This window comes from Fundulus heteroclitus, chromosome 2, assembly GCF_011125445.2.
Source record: "Fundulus heteroclitus isolate FHET01 chromosome 2, MU-UCD_Fhet_4.1, whole genome shotgun sequence".
NCBI lineage: Eukaryota > Metazoa > Chordata > Actinopteri > Cyprinodontiformes > Fundulidae > Fundulus > Fundulus heteroclitus.
This window is the reverse complement of record NC_046362.1, coordinates 25389187-25409530: the sequence shown is the minus strand read 5'-3', so window position 1 is coordinate 25409530 and position 20344 is coordinate 25389187. Positions and strand designations below refer to the sequence as shown.

Below are 20344 nucleotides of genomic sequence, written 5' to 3'. Positions count from 1 at the left end.
AGTTCTGTTATTGTGAACGTGGATCAGAGAAGATGCCTCATTCCTGTGCTGCAATAAATACACACACACACACACACACACACACACATATATATATATATATATATATACATACATACATATATATATATATATATATATATATGTGTGTGTGTGTGTATGTGTTATGAATATAAGGATCAATTTGTTAAATCTAAACATTGTGGTCTTCATTATTTCATAAAACCGTGTCACATGTGAACCTTTAGGTACAGACTTTTTGGGTGAGTATTAAAGAGGTAAAATTAATAATACGAGGAAAAAAAGTCCTAGGTCAATAAAGTAAAAATAAACAAACACAAAAGTCATAATGTTATGATAAAAAGATCATATTATGAGAATTAAGGGGGAACATTTCCAGAATAAATACAGTTTGCAGAATTATTTCACTTCTGGAGTAATAGGGCCAAGTTAGATTATTTTAAATATTTTTATTCTTTAGGAGAATAAATTCAGGAGAATTAAGCTAAAGGGATACGAAAATAAACTTGTAATATTACAAAAAAATACTACGAATACAAAGTATATTAAGAGATTAAAGTCCCTCTGATAGTGTTTAAGTGACTGAGTAACTGCAGATTTGCCACATTTAAGATGGCGGACGCTCTGACGCATCGCAGCATAGGCAGAACCCGCCCAATGACGCGTCTACTCTTATATTATGTCTATGATTCACGTCACCTGTCAGTGATCACAATGTTATGCCTAGTGAACAGATCTGACGTTCACACAGGCCACATTCCTCAAACACACTTCACACATCAGCCAGTAGATGGCAGCAGACGAAGGACAAAAAAAAAAACAACAGTGGGAACGCTTCGTCTTGACATCTTTATTCTTCTCCTGCAATACATTTGCCACATTTTTCTTTAAAAGAGTAAATACATTTTAAATAGCTACACAGCTGACATTTTCACCAAGTTCTTTCACACTCGTTGAATCTCTGTGCAAACCACCAAAAGTCCCCTCTCAGCGGTCCATACAGTCGTAGACGGGGCTTCAAACAAGTCTGCAGGATGTAGGTGATTTGCTGGCCGAGTATAGCAACAACATGCTTCTGCTTTTTTCATGTGACAGGGGGTTTATGTGCATAGATTTATGGGATTCTATGATTATATGTGTACTGCTGAATTAAAAAAAAAAAAAAAACAGGGAGGAAAGGCTTTTCACTACAACTGTAACTGTGTGTTACAAACTCCATTTTAAAAAAAAAACCCAAAATAAAACAACAGCCCAAGGTGGGGTCAGAGATGATCCCCGACATCATTTCCGTAATCTTAGCACAAGGCGTCTTTCAAACTAAATCTAAAAGAACACATTCACAGTTTTTGTCCCTTCCCCGGAGGAGAAATGAACAAGTAATGCAAAACAAACTGACCACCAGAGTCCACGCGATAACCAGACTGGTCAACCTCTCCGGTTTCGACTGTACAACAATCAGCTAAGAGCAGACACGATCAAAACGCAGCCGAGTAACGTTTGAAATCATTCACTGAAACCTGAAAATAGGCCCAAGATCCAACAAGGGAAGCAAATTTCACAACCTGCAAGTGCGGCACATTTGTTTTATTCTTTTTTTTAAACGTTAAATGTGAGATTTTGGACTCGCTCCATTTTACTTTGATTTTGGCAACACGTTTTACACAAGGCTCTTCACTCGCTTGACATTTTTACGTCCTGTTTTTTTTTTGTTTAACCAGCAAATATCCAATCCAGAAATATGTCATTTAGAGAAGATCACAAAATAATAATCTGTAGTGTTTTTTTTATTTATTTTTTGTGATTTACTTTTCTTTTTAAACACAATCATATATTTTCAGATCAAACATTAAGAAAATAGCAAAAGATCACCTCCGGTACAGCTTGCTGCTAAATGTGAGGTAATGACTAGATAAAAAGATAAGGCAAAAATAAACACGTCGGTCTCATTTAGGCAGCAAATGAATTAGTTACAGAGAGCCCAAGCCTAGAAGCGTTAAAAAAAAAAAAAAAGTCCACGCAACGCGCTCCTAGAACCTACCATCCATCACTTGTTGCACACATTAGTCCCACATTTACAGTAAATATGGTCTCAGTAAGCACCTCACTTGCTGTCGCTCCTTTAGGAGAGCTGTAGGTGTCAGGGAAAGAGGAACAACTTGAGGGTAGAACGGTGTGTGTGTGTGTGTGTGTGTGTTTGTGGGAAAGAAAACCTGACGTTCGACTCTGAGGCAGGACTTGTGTGCGCTACAACAGTCTGCAAACACCAACGTCTGACACGCCTCACTTTGGCTGCCAGGGGCAAGTTAGGTGAGCCCTTTCCTGGACCTCGGTTCCTGAGCCTTTATGATTTAAAGAAGCGGAATCTTGCCGCCTAAAAACAGGAATAATCCGTGAGTAAACGGGCGTACGCGCTACGGTCCACTTTCCTCGTGAAACCAGACCCAAAAAAAAAGAGAAGAAGTCAGAAGGAGAAGGTTTATTTCCAACGCTCGGAGTAGTTTGGAGGGCGGAGTCCTATTGCACCAGAACGTTACGTACACTAGCCGTCACAATTATTATTTCGCAAAAACACTTCACAACGAGACATCTGTAAATAGTGAATGCGGCTGCATCCCTGAAATCAACCTATTTCAGCAATCTCCTCTCAATAGCTCTAGCCCAGAAGAACCTTCTACCATTTCAAAGATGGGGGGTCAGTGAAAATGAAATGAGCACTCTTCCAGTGGCTTTTTTTAAATCTACCAATCACAACAAAAATCCACACCTTTCTTTTAAGATTTAAGCGGTTTAGTATGAACAAAAATTGCTTTTCTCCCCCAAGTAGAAGAGTCCAAAAAGCCAGAGCCGCTCCAGGAAACCCAGCGCAGGTAGAGCGGGGACGGTGGAGGTTGATCGTTTATGCAATGGTAGTAAAACGTTGAGGTTCTTTCCAGTTGTTTTCCCAAAATGAAAGTCAGTCAGTACTTCCAGAGAGGCTCTGTAGGGAGGGTGGGGGTTAGGTTTCAAGGCGAGAGGGTGAGACCGTAAGAAACGGCCCCCTCTTTGCAACCAGTGTTGAGACTGAAAACAATAAGTTAGCGAGAGAAACGTGGAGCAACCCAGCTTGTTCCAAGTCGTTAGTGGTGTCGCTCACAGGTCGACGCAGACCAAAAAAAAAAAAAAAAAAAAAAAAAAAAAAAGGGAAAGAAATTAGGAAACGGGACTGATCCAGTTCAGGTGGACACTCAGGCACCAGTCCAAAAAATCCTCTTTTACATAAGAGTCTATGGTTCAGTCAGCCATGTGGGTTTCCTTGTGAGCTTTCACCTCAGTCATTGTCCTTTAGAAAAAGTCCGTGTGTCATCTTTAAGTTGTTTTATCCATCAGTTTTTTTGACTTCATGCTGCCACGTCGCGCTGTAGCATTTCTCCTCGACGTATAACGGAGAGCTGGAAGAGGAAATAACACAAGACGGCACAGACATTAGTACCCTGTTATCATTTCAGGGGGAAAGCGACACAATTCTATCACATTAAAAGGTTAGTATATACACCCGTCATGCGTATGAATGTTACGTTCACTTCTGGATTTAAATGTTTGAGAATTTCTTTTTTGGTTTTTCAGCAGTGGAGCGACAAAGAATTTGGTACATAAATTCAAATTTAGGATGGATCGTTCTGTAATCCCCACAGGATCAAAATCAATCAACACACTTCAGGCGTCGCTGCTGCAAGTTTGACGGCGTTTATCAAATCCTAAATAAGAATGTTTATTAAGAGTTTATTTCAATTCTTTGTTTCAAGCACTCTTATCTGATATAATAATCATGGTTGGGGCTGTTTAAGAAGCTCAGTGCTGCCCAGCTCTGTTTTTTTTGTCATAATTGTTCTCTTGCTACACCCAGTTACACCACGCAACTTAAACTGTCACCTGCGAATAAAAGGAAATTGGTAAAGATGCCCGAGAAAAACCTGCAGAGCAACAAGGCACACGCCTATCCTAACAGGAAGCTGGCGTAACCCCTCTGTCCCTGTCCATAGTGAAGTCAACATCAACATCAACATGGACCGACGGTGCTGGCCAAAAAAATAAAAACACCTGCTTCAACGCTGTCTTCAGGCTCAACAAAGATTTGACCTGACCACATGGACCACCTTATGGCCTCCTGGGCTAAAGTGTCATGGTTGGATGAGGTAAAGCCGAAGTAAATGGCCACATTGTCAAGAATAATGTTTGGAGGAATCGAGATGAAGCTTTCAGACCTAAAAAACCCGGTACAAACTGTCAAGCGCGGTGGTGGTAGCGTCATGGCGAGGGTCCGTCTTGATGCCGGGGTTAACGGTGCACAAAATGGATGGAATGAATTGGGAGGGGGAACACCTCGAGATTCTTTAACTTCACCTAAATTCAGCAACTAAACGGCTGCAGTTTGGAGTCAATTTGGTTTTCTGACAAGAAAATAATGCCCAACACACATCGCAACTCAATGTAGACTAGATGTAGAATGTAGAATAAAAAAGCCTCTGTGGGTGGAAAGGCTGACCTCAGGCCTTTTGAAATTTTATGGACTATTTCACAGTCTATATCGGGAAACCAACTCATTTAAATCAAATCTACCATAGATCTCTGATAAGAAGAGTGGTCAAATATCCTCCCAGAGTTAGAAGAGAAGCTTGTTGAAAGGCAATAAAGAGTGTAGTTTCTCTGGAACTTGCTGAGCAACATTAGGCCAAATTTTAGGGTGTGTGTGTTAGGGCGGGCCGATAATAAAAAAATAAATACATTGATCGATAGATGTGTGGTTGACTAGAAAAAAAGGGGTCAAGTTCAACAGAACAGTTTTCCTTCCTTTAGCATTGTAGCCCATCATGTAGGTTAATACTACAGTCATTACACCCACCCAACCAATCACAACAGACCCCAGGACAGCTCCTTCACCAAGCCCCGCCCCCTTTAGAGAGCCCAGAGAGCACCTGTTCCTTTTTTCTTTTTTCAACACTTACAGTTTTGGGAAAAAGTTGCTTGAATAAAGGGTTATATTTGAAATTCATGTTCTTTATTTAAGAATAGGTCATTAAGCAACAACATAAAATATTTGTTTTGAGTTTATTGATAAATATTGATATCGGTCAATATGACTTCTATTTTATTGATGTGCTTTTTTTTCCTATATCGTCCAGCCCCAGTGTGTGTATAAATTTGACCGTTTGCAGATTAGAGGAAACTCCCAGATAAACTTGAGCTCTGTTATAAAAAGTGTTCAAGTTGTGTCATTATTGTATTTGAATCCTGGCTGCATGTAGTTTGCATGTTCTCGAAGAAGTTCTCCCTGTACATGTTTAGCTCTTCGATTCTTAAAAAGACCATAATAACCACCCAGTGGCATGATAAGTTAAGTGGGGCACAAAAACTCAACTCCTATTAGCAGCAACTAATTTTCTGTGTGATTAATGCATCCTGACTTTGATCAATTTGAAATGAAACAGACAAATTAGCATAAACCAACACACTAGAAATGCCAATTTATATAACCTAAATGTTATTTCATTTTTATACATAACATTACAAATAAAGACTCACTCATAATGTTCATTTACTTAAAAGAAAAGATTTACATCAATCCTTCAGTGAGCTAGCAAGAACAACCAACACTGGATGGTCGCACACTATCCGGCGGAACATAAACGCAACGTGTGCGATTCCAGAATTTTGATTGGACGATCCGAGCTTGGGGCCGTAGGATTTGTGCCCCACAGCTGTCTACTAAATGCGCGTTGGGCATGCGCACTGCGATTTCTGATATTCATTATTTAAACAAACGTTGGTGGGCCGGCGCCAATATCAAGGCGTCTCAAGAGAATTTAGCCTACTAAGCTTGTTAGTATTCTGGCAAGCTTGGATATATATACACAAATGTTTCTAACAGAATTTTATTGGTAAGGGAATCTGTGTTTTTTTTTTTTTCAATATTAATATAAAGAACCATCCTGTCCAACTGATTATTGTGAACACAGAGATCCACGGCCCCAAATGCAGAGACGCCTTAGTTACCACGACATTCATACCCATGGTGTATGCAAACCTTTTACCGCACCGACGGAGGGACAGATACTGAGTTCATAATGTCTTACCTGCATCACGATACCACACACCTGCAGCTCATACAGTCCTGATCACTCTCGTTGGGCGGGTTCAGCTTCCTCAGCTTGTGCTGTCTTATTTCCCTCACCAGTGTGTAGAAGGCATCCTCCACCCCCTGCGAGCACATAAAACGGTTACAGAAAAATGCTCAGTGAAAACTGAAGGGCCCTGTTCGTACCTTTAATAACCGACAGCAGGCGTCTACACCACTGGTTAAAAGCAACCCCCTCCCCATTATGGAGCTAAACCAGCGACAGCTTGCAGTGATATTGAAGAGAGATTTGGCATTGTAAAATCAAACATGGAAAAAACATCAAACATTTATAAATCAAACATTGTTAGAAAGTAAAAACCGTATGATGATGTCCTCATTTTGTGCTGCAGTTTTTTTTCCCTTATGGAAAGCTCCAGTTAAGTACCGCTGCTCCACCACAAGAAAGGGTATCATTTTCATTAATTCCAAAAAAAAAAAAAAAAAAAAAGTAAAAAACAAAGCAACTGGACTTGTTTTCCGTAGTTGAAGACGTTTCACTTCCTCTCCAGGAAGCTTTCTCAATTCAAAAACTCTGGAGTAATGATGAGTACCGAGTATAGCTTGGTACTCATCATTACTCCAGACTTTTTGAATTGGGAAAGCTTCCTGGAGAAGAAGCTAAACGTCTTCAACTACGGAAAACAAGTCCAGTTGCTTTGTTTTTTACTTATTTTTGGAATGACCATGACCTGGATGACTGAGACTCTTCACCAGCATTTTCATTAATATTATCTTCATTAGCTGTATAAGCTAATGATTGTAGTGACATGAAAATAATACCCTTCCTTGTGGTGGAGCAGCGGTACTTAACTGGAGCTTTCCATAAATTCACTGCAGGTAGATGATGAGGAGTACTGGAAGAATGGAAGGCCCATGAAGGAGCCTTTAACTTAGCCCCGCCCCCGACGGCAAAACAGTGCCAGCGCGTAGTGACATCGTAGCTGAAGGAACTCGGCAGTGACAATGAAAACATCTCTCATCGAAAAACAGCTGCAGCATAAAATAAGAGTCATAAGATCATCAGAAGTTACTTTTTCATTTTTTAATGCCAAATCTCTTTTGCGATGTCATTGCAAGTGATTTTTCAATGTTTCATTTTGCAATGTCCGATTTTACAATGCCGAATCTTTTCAATATCCCTGCAAGCTGTCACTGGTCTAGCTCCATACCCCATTTCTGACACCACTTTATAGAGAAACCTTGATCAGTACAGAAAAAGCTATGCTCAATTTTGTGTAGACGTTATGAGGGGGGGAAAAAATCTACAAGTTCTAGTCTGAATGTGAATCTATAAGTACCTACGTAATGATATGTGACAGTGAGCCACAGAAAGTGGGAGCTATGCAGCAACCGCTCCATAGGTCTTTCAGATGATGCAGCTCTATTCTCAGGCCAAGGTAAGCTTGCCATGACTCACTGCCTGCGGCACAATGAAAATGTTCTCGACAACAAAGACGACATCACACCACACCGCTCTTTGTGTTCGCGAATATGTGAAAGGTAAAAATCTTGAGACCAAATTTGAGCTGCGAACATTAATGGATTAGATGTCAATGCAAACTGACATTTGCACAATTTGTACTTAACAGAGAATTAAACTTTGAAGATAAAACCGGGAAAAAAACAACAACGAACACCTACTTGTCGTGTTTTAGCTGAGGTCTCGATGTAAGGGATGCCGTAGGAGCGAGCAAGCTCCTGGGCTTGCCTCGTGTCTACTGTGCGTGCCGGGAGGTCACATTTGTTTCCCACAAGCACCATGGGTACGTCATCAGAGTCCTTCACGCGCTTGATCTGTTCTCTGGGAGTTAAAAAACAGAAAAGTGCAGAAGTTGGGCTAAATTTTCCAGCAAAAAAACAAAACAAAAAACATATTTTTTCTAGTCAACAAGTAATCTAAGCAGTACCAAGGGCCGCATAAAACTGGAAAATCAAGCAATGATATGAGCGATATACTCTGTAGTCCTTGCAGTGACACAAATTATCCACAATCACATAAACGACCACAACACCTGAAGTTCTCCACTGATTTCTATTCCCAGCAACTCCGCAGGAGAAGCAACCACCCGGGGAACTTTAGGACCCAGAGGTAGAGCCACGGCTGGTCTGTGCCGGGCCATGCTGCACTGCCGAAGGAGGACGGAGGGGAGTAACAGCAGAGGGGTGGGAGGGGTAGACAACAGGCAGGCGGCAAACAGCATTACCTCATCACTACAGCAGCAAGTGCACAACGCTGTGCAGCCTGCAGGGAGGGCAGGGGAGGGGAGGGGAGGGGGTGGCGGAGTGAGAGAGCAGTGGGTCACATCAGCTCAACTCGTGCTTCTGCCACTGTCAGCCCCGGTCCGTTTTCATCCTAATGCACTAAAACCACACGTATATGATTCTCTCCAGCGGGCGTTCAGGGCTGCTCTTTTAATGCTCTGTCATGTGCTACCAGCAGACGTCAACAGTCAAGAACAAAACTTCGGAAATTCAACGACGCCGTCCTGTGAAACTGACGAGATCTTTGGATAACTCGACGGCTCTAACTGGGGCCGACATCTATCCTGTGCGCGCTCGAACACACCGTACTTTCAACAGGGCTGTGGTCTAAAAACAGGCTGGCGCTGCGGCGGCTGAGAGTTGGCTGCTAAAAAATGTTCATGGGTCCAATGAGGCGCCTTGTTTTACTTGAGGAGTCTGGGAAATCGAGAGTCTAATGTGACGAGAAAGACAAAACAAAGAGCCCCGTCATCTCCTGCAGAAGCTCGCCGCCTCCCGCCGTCTCTCTCCTTCCCCCTGTCCTTGGGAGCGCTACCTCTGCCTGCTCCTCTAATTGAGTCAGGATCAATTTCATTGGCACCACACTGTAAGCCTCCAGTTGGGGGCTAAGCTTTCTTTAGCTTATGTTAAACGCTACAGCATGACATCACCCCTACTGCTGCAGAGAGCTGGCGCACTCACACGTCTGCACAAAAGCCTCTGAATCCACACCCCACAGGAGCCCTTGTACCACCCATGTATACGTTTGCACGTATCGAGGAGCTAAAAAGGGCGACTTAATGATTTCGTCTATCAGATCCATTGAAGGTAAAATGTATGTCCTCAACACACCTGTACTGGTGGATGTCCTCAAAAGACTTGGTGTTGTTGATTGCAAAAACGCAGAGGAAGCCCTCTCCTGTTCTCATGTACTGGTCCCTCATGGCGCTGTACTCCTCCTGACCGGCAGTGTCCAGGATGTCCAACAGGCACGTCTCCCCGTCGATCACCACTTGTTTCCGGTACGAGTCCTTCAGAAAAAAAGAGACACTCAAATGTTTTCATTTATGCAACAACGAGAAAGAAAAGCACCGTAGTCCAAATGCAATGTGGCAGACAAAAGGGTGGAAACGTGGGGATCCCTCTCAGAGACGTTGCAGGAACAGAACACCGGACATTAAAAGTTCCTCGCAGTTTTGGTAGCGCAGCATCACCAGGCTGATATGGGAGCTTTCTGCAACAAATGCCTTAAAATGTGTTAAGTCCATGCATGTAGGGAAGCAGCAGACACATATCGGACGGGGACGGTAACCTACCCAAGTGATTTAGTCAAAGTAAATTTTAACTAGACAAGTAGAAGATCCTGACTTTTAAAACATGAGGGTTGTAGAGTATATTTGCCCAGGCTGTTACCAGGGATAGCATGTGAATTTTTCACTTAGATGAGATTGATCAAAGAGTTTAAAACAGGATAATAATCTCATTTAGGTCACTTCAATATACAGAAAACCCCGCTCCCACAAGACCAGGAAAGGAGCCGATCGCCCGTTCTCCAACTCCAGCTTTGTCAACTGTTGTAATCCTAAACTGCGATTTTCCAAACATCCAACCTCTATGCCAGAAGGAACAGCGCCACCAGCCAATCTTGGGACTCAACTCATCCGAACTGAAAGACGGATCCTAGAACTGGACGTCCAGAGACCAAGGCCTATTCTATAATTTCAAAACGCAATCAGTCGGACCTCAAGTAAGGCACTCCCTGCTCTACTAATGGTCCTTTCTGGTTCTTGCAAAATTGACTTATCCCCAAAGAAGTCCTAAAAATCAATCCCAGTCCCCTTTCTAACATTGCCTATTTGCTTAAGGTTGGATGAACGGGATTGGAAGCAGGCCATAAAACCTTTTTCCTTTAGGATCCTGATAAACTATTAAACTGATCTTTTTTTTTTTTTTGATTTTTAGAAAATACATAATTGCGGCGGTGATTGGCCAGCAAGCTAGTCAGACGTTAGATGACTTAAGCAATTTATATCAACTCAAAATGAAAGTGATAATATCCATGAGTTACAGCCCTTAGTGGATCTACCATTTCACGACAGACCCTTGTGACGCTTGGTGCCGTTTTGTATAGCCGAACAATTTCCACGATTCTGCATCAGCCAAGCCAGCCAGCTATATCAATCAGCTCCATAAGCAGCAATTTAACAGTGACTTCTTGCTCTGGCAAAAACAGTGTACACCTTTAGGCTTTATGTCAGTCAGCGTCAAGGATAGTAGTTACCAAACAACCTCCAAGGTTTTCGACCACACCATAACCAGTGCCAACTCTTTTTCGCAGCTATGGTCCGGCCGCAACAGTTTTTATTGGTTCCACTATCGGGACGGAACCAATAATGGTTACATTGAGCCATTCGGTAAATTAAAAATATATATAATTGTGTCAATTATTTTACTGTTTGGTAAGGATTACAAAAACTAAATCCTATTTATGACCTGGTAACAATTTTAGGACCTAAGAAAGACTGATTTAAGACATTTTAATGCCAATTAAGGCCTTAGTTTTATATTACAGAATTCAATGCCTTTTAAGACTTTTTAAGGATCCGCGGGAACCCTGCAGTCAGCATCAAAGATGGTATGTTCCAAAACCTCCCAGGTTTCGTAGCTGTGGGTGAAACTTTATCCTTAAGGACTTGTGTTTAGCTGGGTCGTCAAAGACAGATGAGACAGATTTAAACAGCACACGCCTGACGAGCCTGTTAGCTTCCATCACCTATAAGGACTTAATTTTGAAGAAAAGCGGTTCTTGTTGGCGAAAGGTCAGATCAGTGTCTGTGAACGCCACAGCACAGTAACATTGGAAATAAAGTGGAGCTGATTTAGCACACGTCTACGGCAGTCAGTAGCCTACAGGAATAAAGTTAATCTGATCAGTGATTTGTCCAGATTAGTCCATTATATATATATATTGCATGGCAAGTGGGAGAAAATAAACTGAAACATTGCTCAAGTATGTGAATTACAAACACATAGCTCAGGTGGGACCTGCCGCGGGTTGTTGTTCGATCCAGTTGAGAGCTCCTTGAGGTTTTGGTCATTGAGGGTTAAGAAAGATGTCCAACAGAGGGCTAGATGTTGCTATGTTTTGGGCATCATGAGTCAATCTCTATTTCCCATTAAATATTGGTCCACTTTCAGATCACATGAAAAAAATCAAGGGATCGGAGGAACACGGTGTCAGAGCCAATGTTTAGTCTTCCAACATGCAGTCACAAAAAAAAAAAACATGGAGGGCTCTCCCTTTGTTTGTTCGAGCACAGGGGCCAGGAATGCAAATACACAAAAAGGACATTGTCTGGCCAGAGGCAGGCGTGGTGAGAAAGTGAGGGAGAGAGAGGGGGGGGACACACAGAAAGAGAGAAAAGAGAGGAAAAAAATATTCTCGCTGGCTGGCTTCTTGATGCAAGCTTTGCTAGCTTTTTTTTTCCGTATCGTAGATCCATGACAATGGAAGGTATAAGGAGAGAGCAAACTTCGTCTAAGTCTGACCGTTTTGGGGGTAGGGCAGAAGATCCAACAAATTTTTAAGGAACCACGTTTAAAATCAAGCCTTAATCCCAGTGGGGTCCACTATATGCTTTCTGCTAGGCGTACGGTTTGAAATTCAAGGTTTTAGAGTTTCTTGTCATAGCATTCTCACAGCTTGAAGTGCCTCTAATAAGAAACTAGTTAGCAAGTTTTAAATACAGGTAATTAGATATATGCCACAGGTTTTTCTTTTACATGTTTTTGTTAGTATGGAAAATATGGCAACCCTACGGTGAGAACGTGACACCAGCCAGTGCCTAGCTTTGGCTACGTTCACACTGCAGGTCTTAATGCTCAATTCTGATTTTTTTTTTGTGAAATCTGATTTTTTTTGCGTGGTCGTTCACATTTCCAAATATATGCTACTTGTATGTGATCTCCTGTGTGAACTGAATGCGTTCAACCCAAGTGTCCCGTATGCAACACTCGAGGACGCGATGACGTCACACGTAGCGAGCGTCCTCAGTGTTTGCGGAAGTAAACATGGATTATAATGCTGGAGCGCATTTTGCGGTCATTAATTTATGTTCTAACCGGAGTTTTCCGTTCATTGACAGCTCTTCTCATTGTAGTCCGCTATGGGTGTCGTCTCTCTTCCCGCTTCTGCATAGCAGGACGCAGAATAGTGACGTTTGTCGAGTATCAGTGACGTACAGGTCGGATAAATGCGACCCGGCCGTACAGACACAGGTTGCATTAGAAAAGATCAGATACGTATCGGATTCAGGATAGAGCTGGGCAATAAATCGATTTAATCGATTAATTCGAATTTACAATTCTTTAAGATTTCATTTTTGGAAAATCTGGATTTTATTTTGCCAATACACTCATTGGGTTTCCATGAAGAGAACAGCATGTGATGCTGAATATATGTTTAGGCAAATGTATTGTCAAAATATTGTTAAGTGGAAACTTTTTTTTTTTACCATAATACGAGGTACTTCATTTACTTATTTACTTTTTTTTAACTTAGTTTGAAGTTCACAAGTGCAGTGAAGCCTGTTCTTAACTCAATGTGTCATACCACTAGCAGCAAATGTTTTGTTATATTTTCATTGTTTATAATAAATCTTGTTTTACAAGCATGTTTCACAGCTTGTTTTTAGTTGCACTTTGAATTCAGGTCAACTCCCTGATGAAATGCTTGACATAAAAGCAAGGTTTTAAAATAATTTCTTTCATTTCTTTTTATGAAACAAAAAGGAGGAAAAAAATCGATTAATCGGATTTGGTATGATAAAATCGGAGATTTATTTTTTAATCCATATCGCCCAGCCCTAATTCAGGACCACATATCCAAGTGGTCTGGGTCGCATTTGAAAAAATCCGATCTGTGTCGTTCAGACTGTCATAAAAAGATCAGATACAGGTCGCATATGGGCAAAATAAAAAACCAGAATTGGGTCACTTCAGGCTGCTGTGTGAACGTAGCCTTAGAGGTATAATCCAAGACTAGAGACCAACCGCACATAATCCATGAATGAATAAAAGCATAAATAATACAAAAAAACAACAGTTCTAGAGGGGATAATTAAGTTTTTTTTTTGGACATTATGGTCAACCCCTTGCCACTTCCAGTTAATTTATTCTTGTGAGAATAAACAGACATGCAGCCATACCTCTATAGTAGGGTCATATTCATCCACAAAGTGGTTCTGGATGAGCTGGATGGTGAGTGCACTCTTGCCCACGCCTCCAGCTCCCACCACCACCAGCTTATACTCCGTCATGTTTTGCCGCTGTCGTCCACAACACGACGCTGCTGGAGAGAGGACAGAGGGAATTAAAAGGGAACTTGTTAATAAAATACAACACACATCCGAGCGTTTCAGCGCGGACAAAGTTATGAAAAAGCTTTCTCGTGCCACGGTGTCATCCCCGACGTGGTGCAGACAAAACATCTGATGATACCATTACAGCCCGTTGGCAAAGGGGGAGGAAGGGGGTGGGGGGGCCCAGTTGGAGTAGGTTTTCAGAGGGGGTTGGAAGTGGAGACCCTCAAAAGGGGAATGTGAAAAATGTGTTGAACCTACATAGTGTTCAGATGCGTTAGTGCATGAGAGGGGGGAGCGGCGAAGGAAGAGAAAATATGGAGGGAAACAAGGACACTGGCAGGCAGATCTTCATCACTCAGGCTTCAGATTACTAACACGGACCTTTTAACCTTCATACAGAGACGCCAGAGACAAATAAAGGAAACTAAGACAAAATGTGGATAAGACTGAATCTCCACCGGTTTGTTACCTAGAGCTTCCATCAGAAGCTTGCATACGCTCAGCAGGAATGTGACACATAAATTATGGGTTTGTAACGGGGTGTGATGTTTGAATTTATAGAAGTTTTTTTTTTTCCTCTCCTTCAATCCACACAGAATCAGCTTTATTTGCCAGGTATGTGTCCACATACGAGGAATTTGACTGGACTGTACGACGCTCAAGATGTGCTTTCTTATACAATAACACAATAATCCAGTAATAAAAGTTAAAACACAGCCAGCAGAACAGAGCACAGGGTTGAAAGTAGGACTGTGCATAAAAATCGATACAAAGATTAATATTGATGTTTTTAAAAAACGATTTAATATCGATATTCTGGCTTTCAATATCGATATACCTCCCAACCTCTAGGGGGCGTTATTACATCGCTCCATTACTGTTCACAGTGAGGAAGTGCTAGTAAGACGAATTTGCGGAATAGCTGACAGGATTTTAGAAGCATCTTTGTCCCTAAAATCAGATGTTTGAACACATTTTGGGTTTCTGTGATACTTTAAATGCATTGAACATTGAATATCGAATGCATTGTTTAATAAAGTGAACATAAATATATTTGGCTGTTTTTTTGATTGAATGACTTTGAGCATTAATTTGAAAGTAATAAATATCGATATTGGAGTCAAATCAAATCAAGCTGAGCTATATCGAAAATCGTATTGTATCGTGAGCTATGTATTGAGAATCGTATCGAATCGGCTCACCCTAGATGATACCCAGCCTTAGTTGAAAGGATTTGTACTCAGGTATACACATCACTGAAATTTGGATAGATGTCCCATACCAAGGTGCAGAGTTTTGTCGACCATCAACAAGGTCCTGGGAAAAAATATTTGACTGGTTTTTAAATAGAAATGGTAAAGTTTCCAGTGTCGGAACTAGTCAGTGCCAGTGGATTTGCTGACTTGGCTTTTGAGCATAGTTCAGACATTCTTTAAAACCTTGAGGTCTGACGGCGTTCCAGAAGCTAAAAGTTAGCCAGCTCTGTCAATTCCAAAATCTGCTTGGATATATATTTAGGATAGTTATCCGACTGGAGCATTTGTCACCTGGAATTGGTTTGCATGATTAGAAACCAGAAAAAGACTGAAGCCTCAGGATGGTGGAACTCCAGTGTTGGTGTCCAGAGGTTGTAGTGAAGTGAGGGGAATTTAGAGGGTGCCAACAAAGAAAGAAGTCCCTGCGCTCAACCGAATGGTTAGGTTTAATCAATTTAATCGAGCGTTTAATCGATTGAATTGACTTTGTAAAGTGCCTTGAGATGACGTGTTGCAAATCTGTCCTATATAAACTGAATTAAATTGCATTCAGTGACAAGAAGAATGCAAAATCAGATTATTACCATAATGCTGATGGTCTGCGACTCTGCCAGTGGTACTAGTGCATTTAATATTGGGTGGAGTAGGGGGAAAAAGAGCCACTTCTAAATGCTTCAAGTTAATAAAAAAACAAACAAACAAACAAAAAAACAATAGTACCAACACTAACAACAGCCTGGTCAATGTAACAGGATTTGTCCTCTTAAGAAGCATAATTGCTTTTCTGACAGGAAAAGCTGAAACAACTAGATAAACTCATTTGTGTTAGTGTGTTAGTATAAATGTATCGGGAGTGAGGCCGGGCTGTTATCGTATCGTTTTATCATTATCATGAACATTTTCTTATATGAATTTGGAATTTTGATTTATTTCGATGAAGATCAATTCCAAGCAGGGGTGTCTGAAAACCCCCAAAACTGCCAATATTGTCAGGACTGCTAGTTTTCCTATTTTCTCCAGTCAGTTTATTGAGAACATCAATAAGTTATCAAAAAATTAAAAAATATAATACAATTTAATTACTGTGTGCAGTTAGGTAATAAATATCACAGTTCTTTATGTAACCAGTGTCCTGATGAAACATGTTTGTTTTAATGCAAAATGTTTTCTAAGGACAGTATTTGAGTTTATTGGGTTATAATTGACATGCAGTCACAGCCACAGTTGTCTGAAAAAGACTGCAAGCTGTAAATAGTCTTTGCATCATCACTTGTACTGTTATAACATAACCAGAGTATATATTGTATATACATATCGCCCAGCCTCTAATCAGGGGAATTTCAAATTAAATGAAAACCAAAAGCAAAAGCTTGAAACAATTTTCTTGTTTCTGATTGAATGTCACAAAGTACAAGAGATGCTTGATCAACCAACCAAGACTTCCTCAAAAGAAACTTGCAAAAATGGCAGTTTTACCATATCTAGGCCATAAAAATCCAAACGTATGTATTTTTATCTACGCAAAGCATAAAGCAAAGCGATATAAAGAAAAACTCACAGATTGCGTGACAGAAACAAGCTGTAACGCTGCTCCACTGTAATAGTCCAGGTGTTATTTCAGCAAGTGGAAAAAGTAACCACGTGGAGATTTTCCACGTTGTCCTGTGGTAGCACGTGACTCAGTTTGTGGAAAAATTGCAAGGTTTCAGAACCTATGACCTGAAAATGACCCAATACCAAAAAAAAAAAAAAAAAAAAAAACCTAACCAAAAACAACCTTTGAGTCAGAATTTTTTTTTTATAATTTCTAAATCCGAAACAGGTTCATGACTAACCCACTGATGTCTGCTCCGCTAGAAGCCTGCGGCGCCAGCCTGACGTCACGCAGAGGCTGAGTGGCCAGGTGACGCCATCATGATGTCACCTCCCATTGCACACCTTGGAGGAAAATGACGGGGATTTTTTTACAAGTGTGAAGACATAATTGTTCTTCGGAAACTGCACACTGTCATTTTCGATTTGATGGAGCATTTATGTTCGTCATTCAGACCTTAATTTAGTATTAAAACATAGACCTGATACTTAATCCAGTTTTTTTCTCTCTCTCTGAAACTCATTCATTTGTCCTGATTTAAATGCAACCGGTTTTAACGATGCAAGCTTAGAATACATACAATCCTTCTGGGTTATGACATCAAATAGGTGTGACATATCTGTTGCACCGCAGTCCTACATCCTAACCAAAGTGTATTTTTTTTTCTTAATTTCTTGCAGTTTTGATGAAGACCTGGGAAAAAAAAAAAAAAAAAAAAAAAAAGCTAGTGGGGTCAAACATGCTCATTTACAGTGTCTCTGCCTAATGTTCTGTAAGAGGGTTGAAAAAGAAAATCATTAACCCGCACCACCTGCTACAATGCGTATCCAGTGCATTAATGTATCATTACCGCCAAGGGTCGCATACGCCATTGAACCTTGTGTGGGCAGAGAAAAAAAAAAAAAGCCTTCTCTAATATGAAATGCACTGTTATGACCGTCAGACAGACTCCGCCATCACCATTCAGCTACAGTTCGCACAAACTCGGGAGTGTACATCAAAATCCTGTTTTTAGAAAGGGAAGAGCAGCAGGTCCCAGAAACACTGCCGCGAGACAAAAGAAACAAAAATAAAAAAAAAAAGCGGATGAATCATAACAGAAATGCCTCCGTGAGGCAAAACGAGTGCAGAGCAAAAAAATATCTGAGGTCTTGCTGGTGTTATTTGCATCTAAACTGTGCCGCCGTGCTGTGGGCGCAGACTAATATTAGCCAACAGAACGACCGGTACGACGTTAATGATTGCCAGGAAAGCAGGACTCCTTACTGAAAACCGGCAGCTGTTCTCATTTAATCATAAAGATACACTTTATGCTCCAGCGTAACATCCCCTTTACATATAAACCTGGGCGGAACAGGTAGCTCTAAAGGCCATCGGTAAGGTCAATAACGCTGCCTAAAACTCTTGTATATCTTGGGTACAAATTTGTTGGAGACACAGAGTTTAAAAAAAATTTAGTTACAGAAAAATACGAAGTTTTTCATCATCACCACGTTACCTACGGTTTAGCACTGCCCCTCCCCCACCTACTGCTATGCACAGCTGTTCAGCTGGCTGGACGGCTAGTAAACCTTTCCTTTGCCTATAACAACTACTTAAAACTTGCATTAAAGGGTTTCCCCCATGAAAATGGGCTTATCCTGGCGGTAGGTGTTGCTGCTGTTGGCTCTGGGAAAGTCCCGCGTTAGAGTGTGTGTGTAAAGGCCCATTCATACCCAACGTTTGGCCTACACGTCCGTATTTCTGTCTGTACGTTCTATCCGTTGACTCCTTCATACCTCCGTCCGTTGAGGTGCGCAATAACCAATATTCCCTCTAGGTGGCAGTGCTGAGCGCCAATGATTCGTCACTGATCAAACACGGCGACGGTCCAATACGTGATTTTGTTGTATTTGCTCCGTAAGTAAACTTTTTGTTTGTCCCTGTGCCCCGGACACGACACATCATATGTGTGGGTAGTTGCGGACAAGCTCTGCAAGTTGTTCCTCGAATCCCGCCATTGTTTAAAGCCCAGAATTACAACCTTCTTCGTGATTTTGTTGACATTTTGTACTACAAACTCAATAGCGCCCCCACCGTTTCCGGTAGTATTGCTCCGTATTGATCCGTTTCGTCCGTAAGCGTAAGCTCCCAATTTTCGTGTCAAAGTACGGACGAAATCGACGGTTAGAACGTATGAAACACTCCACACGTATCCGTATTCGTCTTTTACGTGAGGTATGAATGGGCCTTAAGGGGTGGGGGGGTTCTACGGTGGAGCGTCATAATGTGGACGTAGAGTCCGTTGAACTAATAACAGGTAGCATGTTAGCTATTTAGACAGCGGTTTTCTCCCAGACTGGAACTTTAGTCAACGTTTTATGTCACTCTCAAACATTGGTGCATTGAAAAAAAAAGGTTAGCCTAGCGGCCCCCAAGGGTTAAAGTACGCATTACTTCAGTTGACAGGGGACCCGAATGCTAACGATATGCCACGCGATTTGAACAGCTTTCTTTCATTATATTTTGTATTTAATGGGTTTTCAAAAATAATAATTTTCTTTTTTAAGGGTGAAAAAAATATCTTTGGTGATAAAATAAAAGTCACTGGTGCTTGATAAATAAGCTTCACTACATAGACAGGTGTATTATGCATTTTACTGCAATTGTCACCAGTTTTTTCGACCCGATCTGCTTTTAACCAACCACACCTGGGCCTTATCTAGTCATCTACCCTGAAGTGCCCACTTCAGTCATAAACACAGGTTCATTTAAGAACGTAGTCAAACCTACACAAAAGGTCGGGACTAAGGCCACGTTCAAACTGCAGGTCGTGATGCTCAATTCTGATTTTTTTGCTGAAATCTGATTTTTTTTAGTTCATAAATTCTTACTATTATTAACTGCGACCGCCGTCATGGTACTGTCTGAACGTTCAAGACCGCAAACGCCCCACATGTGCAGATAACAGAAGGAGATGTCACAGAGAAGCGCACTGTTTGCGGTATTGGTGAATGTAATTGTTTCTAGAAGTGTTCAATAAAGTTTCTGTTAAAGAAAAAAAAAACGCGGATCTCTACTTATTATTAGAAGAATTTTGAGCAATGGGAGTCGGCAATATTAAGATCACATTATAACAAAACCAAGTATGGTAAGAAGAAAGCAGCACAGCTTTTAACAATGGACTTTAGTGGAGCGCTAACTGTTACTACTGTGTGTGGACGTGGAATGAGAGGGTGGCATTTTTTGTATTATGGTTGTTTAAAGTAGTTACAAGAATTATACCTTGCACACCTACTTAAACGAGGTTTCTTTGTAGAGAACTGCATAACTCCAGATATGCAATCAGGAAACCGAGCTACCCAGAGTTACGCAGGGGCGCCTGAGAAAATCAAATTTTTTGATCATTTTAACTTCTGAAACCTGAACAAATGTCTGTCATTTAAAGGAATGCTTCACTGTAGACTTTTAAACTGGTTCACTTTTAGGTCCACGTAACTTGATCTGTTTTGCAATACCGAGTGGCAGACAGAAGGTGTTGAAACAGTCAACACAGCTTGTTGCAACACAAACTGTCTTCAGTATGAACAGTCTGATGCAATAAAAGACTGTATCTACAAAAAAATGGCTACGGAATTTTTTTTAGCCTAGAGTCTTTTATTTTGATTTTTTATTCAGCTACAAATGGTTGTATAAGAGCCATTCTATTAGCCAATGTAAAGAGCTCTAAATGCCT

At 41.1% G+C, this 20344-nt stretch overlaps 1 protein-coding gene across 1 annotated transcript; it reads right to left on the bottom strand.

Annotated features, from left to right (window-relative positions):
* Nucleotides 1-851: 851 nt before the first annotated feature.
* On the bottom strand, nucleotides 852-13766 carry hrasb (HRas proto-oncogene, GTPase b). The gene is made up of 5 exons (XM_036151498.1): nucleotides 13624-13766; nucleotides 9269-9447; nucleotides 7817-7976; nucleotides 6132-6256; nucleotides 852-3449 (listed from the first exon to the last, which is right to left on the bottom strand). Exons 1-4 carry the CDS (start codon nucleotides 13732-13734, stop codon nucleotides 6137-6139), a joined length of 570 nt encoding a protein of 189 aa, XP_036007391.1. The 5' UTR covers nucleotides 13735-13766; the 3' UTR covers nucleotides 852-3449; nucleotides 6132-6136.
* Nucleotides 13767-20344: the final 6578 nt, after the last annotated feature.

What these genes read in the sequence shown, in the direction of transcription:
- hrasb (XM_036151498.1), bottom strand. Translation starts at nt 13,734, where the DNA reads ATGACGGAGTATAAGCTGGTGGTGGTGGGAGCTGGAGGCGTGGGCAAG. An exon ending in AATATGACCCTACTATAGAG is followed by an intron (nt 9,448 to 13,623) that starts GTATGGCTGCAT and finishes TTTTTTCTGAAG; the next exon opens with GACTCGTACCGGAAACAAGT. An exon ending in GAGGACATCCACCAGTACAG is followed by an intron (nt 7,977 to 9,268) that starts GTGTGTTGAGGA and finishes TTTAACTCCCAG; the next exon opens with AGAACAGATCAAGCGCGTGA.